The 12,032-nt window shown below is 34.6% G+C and overlaps 2 protein-coding genes across 4 annotated transcripts in view; one reads left to right on the top strand and one right to left on the bottom strand.

The window, feature by feature from the left end:
* cactin overlaps nucleotides 1-12,032 on the top strand; it is a 475,834-nt gene that overhangs the window by 41,270 nt on the left and 422,532 nt on the right. The gene's annotated exons all lie outside the window — the stretch shown is intronic.
* The window catches only part of sema4e (semaphorin 4e), a 31,680-nt gene that overhangs the window by 16,874 nt on the left and 2,774 nt on the right, over nucleotides 1-12,032 (bottom strand). The window contains 5 exon segments of one of the 3 annotated variants that reach the window (NM_131049.1): nucleotides 93-155; nucleotides 1,269-1,414; nucleotides 3,754-4,066; nucleotides 8,900-8,907; nucleotides 11,349-11,570. In NM_131049.1, coding sequence (NP_571124.1) covers nucleotides 93-155; nucleotides 1,269-1,414; nucleotides 3,754-3,868 — 324 coding nt within the window. In that variant the 5' untranslated portion in view covers nucleotides 3,869-4,066; nucleotides 8,900-8,907; nucleotides 11,349-11,570. 3 annotated transcript variants of the gene reach the window in all.

Genomic DNA, 12,032 nt, shown 5'->3' with positions numbered 1-12,032 from the left:
GAGGTCGTATTATAGATTTTTTAAAATTTGTTGAAAACAATTAAATGAAAAAGCATTCCTTCAGGATGTGAAATATAGATGTGAAGACTCACCGTAGCATCTTTCCCCTTATTTGAACAGTCGTTTTGCTGATCACGTGTTACTTCCCATTTCAACTGAAGAGAAACAACACAGTTTAGTAAAATAAAGACACCTTAACAAACTGAAGACAGCGTTAGAAACATTTGTAACTATGCATTTAAAGAGAAATTCTGCTATTACTTACTCTTGTCACAAACCTGATTATGTTTCTTTCTTCTGTTAAGCACAAAAGAAGATATTTTGAAAAATGTCAGAAACCTGTAACCATTGACTTCCATTTGTTATTCCTACTAAAGAAGTCAAAAGCTGCATTTCCACTATTGCACCTAAAGTGAGCGAATCAGGGCCAGTCGTGTTTCCACTGTCACTTCCGGGGCCTGATCGGGCAAAAAGTAGGGCTTCCTCTGGGTCAACAGCCAGCCTTTTTCAGTCCGCTGAATACCTTGGGCCAAAGAGGGCCAGCTTGGGTCTTCAGGGGGCGGAGTGAAAGGAGAGGTGGACTTTGCCTGAGTCTGGTAAAGATGGCATGCCAATATTACACTAGTTTTCTGATCGCACAGGAGCACATGTGCCAAGAAAATCAATAAATAAGGAAAAGGAAAACACATAGCTGTCAGTTTAAGACAGGCTATTCCATAAAACACCTTATAGGCTTGGGGTCCTTTTTCTTAAGATTGCCCTTGTGTTTCCATTTTAAATGTAAGGGTATAACATTAAACAAAGTAATTTTAATTTATAAGTGATATTTCTTTGATGCGTCATTAGTGTTTCAATAACACATCATAATCTTTACACCATATTAATCTTTACATAGAGCAAAAGAGCTTTCGCTTGACAGCTTTGTTGATGCCGCGAGCGACTGGGTTTCTTTCTTTATTTATTTTTGAGATAATACAAAATATGAATACAACAGAAAGACATAAAACTTTACAAATTACGTGTCCACTTTTGTAGGCTCAACACAATAGTGTCATATCTAGAGAAAATAGCATAAGCTATATTAAAATCGTTTAAAGAAATACAAATATCAGATATAATAAAGTCATATACAAGATAATGGTTACAGCTTTTCTCAAAATATCTTCTTTCATGTTTAACAGAAGAAAGAAAATCTAAATAAAGGTTTGAAACCATTTAAGGGTGATTTCATGTGAATACTCATCTGAACTATTCCTTTAAGACCTCACCATGGCCTTCTTGATTGTAATGTCATCGAGGTCAAGTGCAAAAATGGCTTCTCTGGCACCCAGGATGAGCAGGTTGAGATCATCCCTCAGAAGCATGGTGGTGTAGTTCCAAATTCCCTCTTCACGAAACAAACGTCCTCCATTACCTAGCAACACACGTCAAAGGCAGAAGTAACTCACGTTTGCCAAAAATGGAAAAGGACACAGAGGATGGTTTGAAGAAAGGCATGCAGTGCTGTGTCTCTTATTTGGCCTTTGACTTGCTCAGTGGGGGTTCAAACAACACTAATACTCTGTAATTGAACAGCACCACCACTATTGGATGGTAATACAATTTGAATTGGACTGAGTCGGATGGTAACACAACATTTAAAGGTAGTTTTTTGAGAATTTAACAAATTTGTGTGTGTTGAGCATCAGTTAAGAGAATGTTAGTACCTGTCAGCTTTAATTGTGGGGAAAGCTGAAAAATTTAGAGCTTTTGTCAGATAATTTCACCTTCCAGGTTTAAAATCTTTTTTGGGACGGGATCAAAATCTGAATGAATCTATGAATGAATGAATGAATGAATCTAGTGAATCTGCTAGTGAAGTGATGACGTGTCGGTTTCTCATTATTATTTATAGCTGAGTTTTCTTATCCTATGAGAAGACCCTGCTTCTTAATTATTCATGAGAGCATGTGCTTTCCGAAGGCAAAGCAGACCTGCCAAGCTGTGAGACCCAATGATTGGGTGAGACCGCACATGACACGAGTTGTATGTGTTTGTTTCCATGATCCACGGGGTTTGTTGCATGTTTTTCCTCACGATTCTGTCAGGGCCGATACAGCAAAGCTGTTGGTTTGCAGCAAGCATTTTTGTCAGGAGAGCTGTACGAGAATGGCAGACTTTGTCTTTTATCAGCTGAGTTTGTTACCATTCAGACACATTACTTATATCCGTGCTGCTGTGTTCACCTATGTTTAAAATTCTCCAGATTACTGGCAGGGTTAATGGTTGAAATAGGGCAAGAGATCTGCTGTACTGCTATTCACTGTGTCTGCATTCAGAACTGGGGATTGAGGAGGAGAGAAGTCCTCCTCATTTATAGTGTTTATATAAACATGATTATCTTCATAATAATGTAACAAATAGTGGTTATGTGTATTGGAAATTCCGTATAACAAATGTAGTAGGGCATTAAATTATTTACTGTTTTTTTTTAGTATTTCCTGCATTTTAACTGTAAACTATAAAATCATGCGTCTCCTTGCGGTTTGTGCCTCATTTTGTGAGCCAACTGACAATAGTTGGTCCCTCCCCTCTTTTTCCCAACACCAAACTTGAGCTGAATGCAACTCAACTGAACTGAACTTGTGATGAACTGAACTGAACATAATGAATGAACTTTGCAACTTTGACCATTATTAGACTAAATTGAAATTTTAATCAGTGTCACAACTTTATTAAATAACTATCTTCAAAGCATTGAGACTGATATTTTGCTGCTTATTACTGTGAAGATGCTTTAAAACAAACTGTTACACAAAATGCTAAATGAATAAGTGTTATTTTTTAAATAACCAAATAGTAAGTAAAGTACAATAACATCATAATAATAAAAATATTAATAAGTAATTATCACAATAGGTATTACAACAATAAAAACAAGTAGAAATTTTTGTACTCTAACATAGTGGCAATGCCATATTATTCTTTATAAGACCATAGAATATATACAGGTGAAGTCAAAATAAACAATTCTGAATAATTAGCCCCCTCTATACCTTTTCTCCAATTTCTGTTTAATGGAAAGAAGATTTTTCTAATAGAATTAGAATTAATTAGAATTTCTAATGACTGATTTCTTTTATCTTTGCCATGATAAAAGTACATCATGTTTTACCAGATATTTTTACAAGATACTAGTATTCAGCTTAAAGTGCAATTTAAAGGTGTAACTAAATGAATTAGGCAAGTTAGGGTAATTGGGCAAATCATTGTATAACAGTGGTTTGTTCTGTAGGCAATAGAAAAAAATATTTACAAAATAAATGGTAAAATAATATTGAGCTTAAAATGATTTTTTTTTTTTAAACTTAAAACTGCTTTTATTCTAACCAAAATAAAACAAATAAGACTTTCTCCAGAAGAAAAGATATTATGGAAATACTGTGAAAAAGTCATTGCTCTGTTAAACATAATTTGGGTAATATTTGAAAAGAAATTCACAGAAGGGTGAATCATTCTGACTTTAACTGTATAAGAACATGATTTTAAGCTTAATATGCTGCTAAAAATACAGCTGAAAGCACTTTAAAATTTCAGCACCTTTGAATAAGAAAATGGAAAAAAAATATTAATTTACTACTATTTATGTATCTAATGAATGTAATTTTTTTAAGTACCCATGTGCATTTATAAATATTAGCCAATGATAGTGAGAAACAGCACTGGCACTTTTTCTAATAATAATCAAATGTGATTTTCAGAAAGTCAACTTACTTCCAATTGGCACTGTTTTCCGAGGTAGGCTATCCAGTGTTGATCCCAGCCCACCGGTCAGCATTGCTGGACTCCAGACATACAAAACACACAGAACAGCCAGCAGAGACATCATTCAGTGCTCTTGTTATAAAAAAAAAAATCAGTCCGTGATTTTGGTCTGCGATTGCAAAATTCCTCTGTGGTCTTTCTGTCAAAGCTTTCTCATCCTTGTCTTCTGCCCTGCTTCAGTTCGGAGATCCTCCATACTGAGATATATGACTTTAGCTGCAAAGAATGCCCTTCAAAGAAGCAGCAAAGAGCGCTGTGAGGCCATCTGAATGAGAGAGAAAGAGAGAGAGTACAGGCAGGGGTGCTGGCAGAAGTATTTCTGTCAATTCTATAGTGATGCTAATGCAGAGGATGAAAGCTTTTGCTCTGGGACCTTGACAGAGACACACGATTCTGCTTTTTCAAGCCTCAGAATGACACAAAGCTAGAACAGCTAAAAAAAAAGAAAGAAAAAAAACCTCACCACATCCTGAAATACGCCTAGCAATAGCATTAACCAAAACTGCTTTCACAAGTGACATGCTCACGAATGCTTCGAAAAGTTAGAAAGTCTTTGAAAAGTAATGATTTTTTGCCCTTTTAAAAGTTAAAAAAAAGTTTTTAACATTATACTGATACAAAAACTCCCAAGACATGGTCATTTTTAAAAAGCCATTGTTACACAACAGACATTGAGGAAACAGGAAAAACAATGTACCAGAACCATTTTGTAACCCTTGTTTGCACACTAGTTATTACCCACACTGTCAACATTTGCATTAAATAAACATTATCGGAATGTATCATTATGAAGTATTCCTACTTAAATTTTACATTTGAAATCTCAGCTTGAGTTTCAGATGCGTTTCTTGTTATTTCTTTGTGAACATATAAAAATATTAGCCATGTGATGCAGCAAAAGAGTAAAACAGCCCTTTAAAGCTGAAAAATGAAATAATGAAATGTCCAGTCAAGAGTCCTGAGCTAAACCTGATCAAAACTCTTGGCAGCTAAGATTTTCCCAAAAACCAACACTAATAATATTGTGAATTTTACTCAGATTTAAATTTTCATGTAAATCCTACAACTTTGTTTCTAGTGTACGTGGGACTTGCTAGTCTACAGGATTTTTCCATTTATTTAATTAACCACCAAACAAAACTGAATCTTGAAATTATTGCTTCAAAACAGTGACAAAATTCAGGTTTAGAAGGTAAAAAACTGAAATAAACATGTAAAGCTTGCAGTTTGTCACTTCTGCTGAAACGTATCAATGTTTTATTTTTACATCAGCTCATACTTGATATCTCATTAAATCTTGACCAATCAAATGCTCTCTATTATCTGACATGTCCCACATCCCTTCAAGACACTTCTCCTTTGATGAGCTTAAGCTCCACCACCCTCACTGAGCTGTGATTAAAAACTAAACACTATTGGGTGTTTTGTTTTTAAAAGGGGAGGAGATACTCTATGTCCCGCCCTATCTTTGTTTTGTCAATCATCTAATAAATAAAATGCTAAATTGAAAGCACTTCACAGGACTTTAAAGCAGAAAACTTAAATAATGAAATGTCCAGTCAAGAGTCCTGAACTAAACCTGCTTGAAAATCTTGGCAGCAACATTATGGCTAAAAAAACACCAAAAACAAAGTTGTATGGTTTATTTAAAAAATGAAATTGTGAGAAAATTCACAAATAATATAAGTGTACATGTTACTCGCAAGTCTGGGATTTTTCAATCCATTGCATTAACCACCGGACAAAATTTAATCTTGAAATTATTCAAAGTTGAATTGTTGAGCTGAAAAACAAGTTCTATGCTTTAAGTTCAATACATGCACCAAACAATGCTTGTAATGAGAGAAGTTAAAAGGTCCTGTGAAATAAAAATAAAGTTTTTAGATGTTAGTATCAGTATGGTAGTCTTGTCTTGATGTCCATAATCTAGTGTGCTCCAAAACAGTGACAAATTCGGGTGTAAAAGATATAAAACTGAAATAAACATGTAAAGCTGACAGTTTGTCATTTACTTCTAAATGGATCCATTTTGTCACGTCATGTCAAACAAATGTCTGGCTCCCTTTAAAACATCTCTCCTCTGCTTTTTTAATTGATGCGCTTGAGCTCAACCACTCTCACTGGCAGAGCTGTGATTAAAAACTAAACACTATTGGCTGTTTTTTTTTTAAAGGGGAGGAGCTACTCTATGTCCCACCCCTATCTTTATGTTTGATGTTTGATTTATGTGAGATTACGTCAAGCATCTAATAAACAAAATGCTAATTTCAGAGCACTTCACAGGACCTTAAAGCAGAAAACTTAAATAACGAAATGTCCAGTCAAGAGTCCTGAACTAAACCTGATTGAAAATCTTGGCAGCAAAGTAAAAAAGAAGTTCAAAAATATTAAAATCAAAGTTGCAGGATTTATTTTAAAATAAAATTGTGAGTAAAATTCACAAATAATACTAGTGTACATGTTACTCGCAAGTCTATGGGATTTTCCATCCATTGCATTAACCACCAAACAAAATGTAATCTTGAAATTATTCAAAGTAGCACTTCACAGGACTTTAAAATAAAAAACTTAACAACTTAAAAAGAAAAAAAACTTAAAATAAAATGTCCAGTCAAGAGTCCTGAACTAAACCTGATTAAAAATCTTGGCAGCAAAGTTGCTGCAATTTTTTAAAACTCTAATATTGTTAATTTTACTCACGTTTTCATTTACAAACGAATCCTACAAATTTGTTTCTAGTGTACATGTGACTTTTCCATCCATTGCATTAACCACCAGACAAAATGGAATCTTGAAAGTATTCAAAGTTGAATTGTTGAGCTAAAAAAACATGTTCTATGTGTTCTATGCATGACAATTAGCCCAGGTCAGCCAAAACCACATCAGTTCCTTTGTCAGCAATTGCATGCAACACACCAGCATACACATGCACCAATCCATACACAGCATATAAAAGCAAAAACACTAAACGTGTGTCCGATTGCATCAGCAGCTGTTTACTACATCTCTAACAGTGAGCATGATTATGGTGTGCAATAGTAGATGAGCTGTAGCATGTGAAAAATGTAGATCAGATCAGACACTGCTCATATTTCACTATGACATGCACATGCATGCTTGCTTTTGGATTTTTGTGGACACTTCCTAACCTACTTACTAGTTCCTAATTTAGGTTAATCATAATACCATACCAAAGCTACACTATAAATACATGACACACTCTGTATTCTTTAGGTATAACATTATTTAATGCCTTAAGTAAATGTTTTTGTAAATAATGCACTTATTTTGGACAGAGTTTTCTTACTGCATTATTTATAATGTAGTTTTTCCTGCATGATTTCCACTTTTAAGCATGATTGTATTGATTGTATTGAAGATTAATTCATTTAATGTAAACAGACGGGTTTAACAAAAGCATATTTAATCACCAAAAAATCTCAGAGCTCACAACAGATGATGTCATGACGAGTCAAACGTGTCAAGCATGCCATTTTGATAACGCTGAAAAGGCTTAAAGTTTATTCTGCATATTAAATTAGGACTAAAATAATTGGGTAATTATTTTGCACACTTTAAAATGGGGTATATGCACACAAAATTTTAATTTCAGCCAGCCAGATTTAGTGCTTCCACTGAACTGTCTTTCCATTATAAAATTGCCATGTTGAAGGTCTAATTTCCTTAAAAATAAGTGATCTTCACTGCCTGATAGATATATAATGTAAAGTAGGTCTTAGACTGGACAAGATGCACTGCATTAAATTCCATTGTTCCTCTTCATCTCTCTAAAATATGACAGTTTGTTTTCCCCCAGTATTTTCAATGGAATTTCTGTTCTCGCCTGAAAATACTGATAGCAGTTTCACAATCTTTCATCTCGTTTTATGCTTGAACAACTAAATGCATGCTGAAGTCGACTTAACTGAATGTATTGTAATTACATTACATCATCAATACTATATTAAATCCATAAGAAATTGAAAATAGTCGCATTAAGCTTTCACCGGATGTTTAACATTGGCTGAAAAACACTAGCTGTGCACATATTGCGCAAGTTGTCAAACACCATAAAATTTATGAATCAATATATCATTTCTTTGAACATTGATGGTGATACCATGCACTCCCACAAATAAAGGTACACGAGCTGTCACTGGGGTGGTACTTTTTCAAAAGGTACACATTTGTACCTAAAGGGTCCATAATGGTACCTCAAAAGTATATATTAGTACCTACAAATTTGAAGAGGAGCACTTTTGTGCTACTAATATGTACCTGTGAGTTATTAATGTGGACCTTTTACAACAAATTTGTACATTTCGAAAAGGTACCACCCAGTGACAGCTTACGTACTTTTATTTCTGAGAGTGTGGTATAAAGTTAAAGGTAGGTTTTTTTTTAACCAAAATAAAGATGACAAACACAATGTCATGGAAAACAAAAATTTTAACTCATCCCATGTAGAAATACTTTTTAACAATAGAAACATTCTAAAAAGTAAGACAAAATTACTAAAGTTAAAATGTTGAAATATAAAAATAAAAACTCTTCTTCTTTGGCCTTAGTCCCGTATGGTTGCGGGGTCGGCTCTTTGGAACAAGTCCTCCATTTAGACTTGTCCATATGATTTACACATTCCGGCCAGCCTGTCGTCTGGGCCTGTCACCCTCATACACTACAGACAATTTAGCCTATCCAATTCACCTGTAGCATGTCCTTGGACTGCAGTGGAAACCGGAGCACCCGGAGGAAACCCACGCAAACGCAGGGAGAACATTTAAAAATAAAAACTATTTTAAGATATAGCAAATACTTTAATCCTAACCCCTTTTGAAAATGAATATTTGTATTAATGTTAGAGTGAATATAGCTTATTTATTTTGGTTCATTTAAACAGAACCGTATTATTAAACAGTTATACGCATCAAGAGTTTGATCACCTAACATCTTTAGGTATAGAAAATAAGTTATTGAAAATAAAATGTTATTGCGAAAGATTTCTTATATTTTTGTGTGTCTCTTGATTTTTTCTGTTTATTAACATTTTATTTTAATTTTTGAATTGTGATCTAACATGTTTGTTTTAGTTTTGTCTTCAGTTTTGGTACTGAAATCTAATGTACAGTTGAAGTCAGAATTATTAGCCCCTCTGAATTATTAGGCCCCCTGTTTATTGTTTCCCAATTTCTGTTTAACGGAGAGCAGATTTTTTTTCAACACAATTGTAAACATAAGATTAATCCAGGTGAGGATCTTAGGAACATGGATCTTAGGAAGTCATAATGCAACGTGCTGACCGCTGGACCACAACGACGCTGCTAATCATGTGTGGCCGGAATGATACTTAATCCTGATTATCACCCTGCAGGCTACATTTTGCTCATGGGGCTGTGAGACAATAAATAAGAAGAGCGGAGCTGCAGCAAAATAATGGATAAAAAGAGTGAGGCTATGGTCAAATAAATAAATAAATGGAAAAAAAACTGTGACGGCTGCTTTCTCCGTTCGTCATGCTGGAGAGGAACAGTCTGAACAAATGGAACGCAGAGTTGGTGTCATTGACATAAGCTCTCATCTGATTGGCTGAAAGGTATGAGTTGCTCTGACTCTGCCAGGACAGTCTCAAAAATACACACACGTATCCAGGGGGAGTCGTATGTGAAAGAGGATTTGCACATTCTCATTTTGGATGAACTCACCAGTTTTAAACATTCAAAACTTTTTGTACACTCTTATACATTTGCAAATGGTGTTTGCATTTTTTATGAAAATGTATTTTTATTTTGTGCATGTGAAATTTTTTTGTGAATATAAATAAATATTTTACGCACGTGAATTTGATTTTATGCATGTGAATTTGGCTACGCATGTGTACATCGTGTCTTTTGCGTGAATTTATTTTGAGACTTATCTGATTCCATATTTAAAGGCTTAACTAGGGTAATTAGGTTAGCTAGGCAGGTTAGCATAATAAGGCAAGTTATTGTATAACAATGGTTTGTTCTGTAGACTATGGAAAACAATATATACATACATACATACATACATACATATATATATATAAATATATATATATATATATATATATAAATATATATATATATATATATATATATATATATATATATATATATATATATATATATATATATATATATATAAATATATATATATAAATATATATATATATATATATATATATATATATATTAGAGGTGTGAACCTATACTGGTCTCACGATTCGGTTTGGTTACGATTATCATGCCTTCGATTCGGTTCAATTCGATACCTCGGTGCATCAACGATGCTTTCCATATACAGTATTATATTTTAGGGGGGAGGCTTAACATGCTGTCTGTATAAACACACAGACACTCAGCACCACACTGTCTCTCATTCAAACACATACACAAACATAGACAGCAACACACACACACACACACACACACACACACACACACACTTAAGCCCTCGCAACAGGGAAAAAAAGAAGCACATTTCCGATGGTCCCTTACTGAGAGCTCCTCTCAGCGCGAGCTCTCCCGGCTAAACACATTTTGCGAGGGCTTAAACAGAGCAGTGCTCGTAATGTCGAGCGAAAAAAAAGAAAGACAGCTGTGAAACATAACCAGCTTTGTCTTTTTGTAGGAAACACACTTTAGATCTTTATAGGGTAAGAGTTTTTTTAGTTATTGCCGTCTATAACTGAATGTGTCAGGAATATCGAAAACAAAACCAACTGAACCACACTCCTTTCTGGCACCCCCCTGGATATACTATGCCACAGGCCGGCCCTGAGGTTGTTGAGTGTTGTAAATACTCGCGCTCACCTCCCTCGCGACAGAGCGCGTGTCTGCATCGCGGTGCACCGAAAAAACTATTAATTTTGACACCCCTAATATATATATATATATATATATATATATATATATATATATATATATATATATATATATATATATATATAGCTTAAAGAGGCTATAATATATATAGCTTATAGGGGCTAATCATTTTGACCCTAAAATAGTTTTGAAAAAAATTAGAAACTGCTTTTATTCTAGCCAAAATAAAACAAATAAGACTTTCTCCAAAAGAAAAAATGTTATCAGACCCACTGTGAAAATTTCCTTGCTCTGTTAAATATCATTTGGGAAATACTAAAAAAGAAGAAAAAAAAAACGAAACAAAGGGGGGCTAATAATTGCTGACTTTAATTGTATATGCACAAATATATTATTGTAAATTATCCTAGGGGGTGTACTCATTTATGCTAAACATTGTATCTAAATTAAACTACAGTAAAAAAGAACATTGTGCATTAGTTTGGTTAAAAATTGCAAAGAAAAAATCAGTTTGTGGTGTAAATGTCCAAAAACTGAGATGCACACAAAAAAAGTGCAGCAGAATACAATCAGAGGCCATCTATGCAAATCCAATGCATTACAATATCGCTCTAAATTCCTCTGAAAACACGTTTTACGATGCAGCAATAGTCAAAACCGGACCAGCAGCAACTTCCCATGCGCCTACCTTTCCAAGTTAGTCTCTCAGTTCTCCTGTGACGCATCAGTGGTTCCTCTTCACACACACACTATTCCAGCTCTCCAATGCACAAATCAAAGTGCTCTAAGTGTCAGAGACAGCAGAAAGTGTGTTGGGAGTCGTGGCTCTGCAGTGAATGGAGCTCATGGTGTCTGCTGCTTTGTGTGAGAGAGCGCTAAACTGCCTAAATCCTGCAGCGTGGAGCAAAAGACATTCTTCAGCTAAAGAGAAAAGAGAAAAAAAAAACATGCTTTTAGAAACTCCTCAATCTCAGACAAGCCACTACAAGTGTGAGCAAGTGTGTGTGTGAAAGAGGAGGAGTGTAGGAGAGTATCATGTTCTCGAAGTTCTGATCTTAGATAAAACCAGCTTATCTATTGTAGTAAACAAAAGAAAATCACGTTTTGGTTTTCTTACTACCTAAAAACACACTTTGTGTTCACACTTTAAAAAAAGTAGAATGCGAGTGTGTTCCTACCTTTGTGTGTTTGCAATGTCTGCTTCCATCCGATCTGTTTTTGTTCATTTTGACATATTTAAGACAATCCGAATGTACAAACACACACATGCAAGCAAGCAGGGAACCTGCTTATCATGACAATCTGGATTAACTTGTTTTGTTTTAGACTTTCACAATCGATTTTCCTGATAATCAATCATGATAGCATAGACCACTGAAAAAT

This window comes from Danio rerio, chromosome 2 (assembly GCF_049306965.1).
Source record: "Danio rerio strain Tuebingen ecotype United States chromosome 2, GRCz12tu, whole genome shotgun sequence".
NCBI classification, from domain to species: domain Eukaryota; kingdom Metazoa; phylum Chordata; class Actinopteri; order Cypriniformes; family Danionidae; genus Danio; species Danio rerio.
Note: the sequence above shows the minus strand (reverse complement) of the source record. Positions and strands in the feature narration are given on the sequence as shown.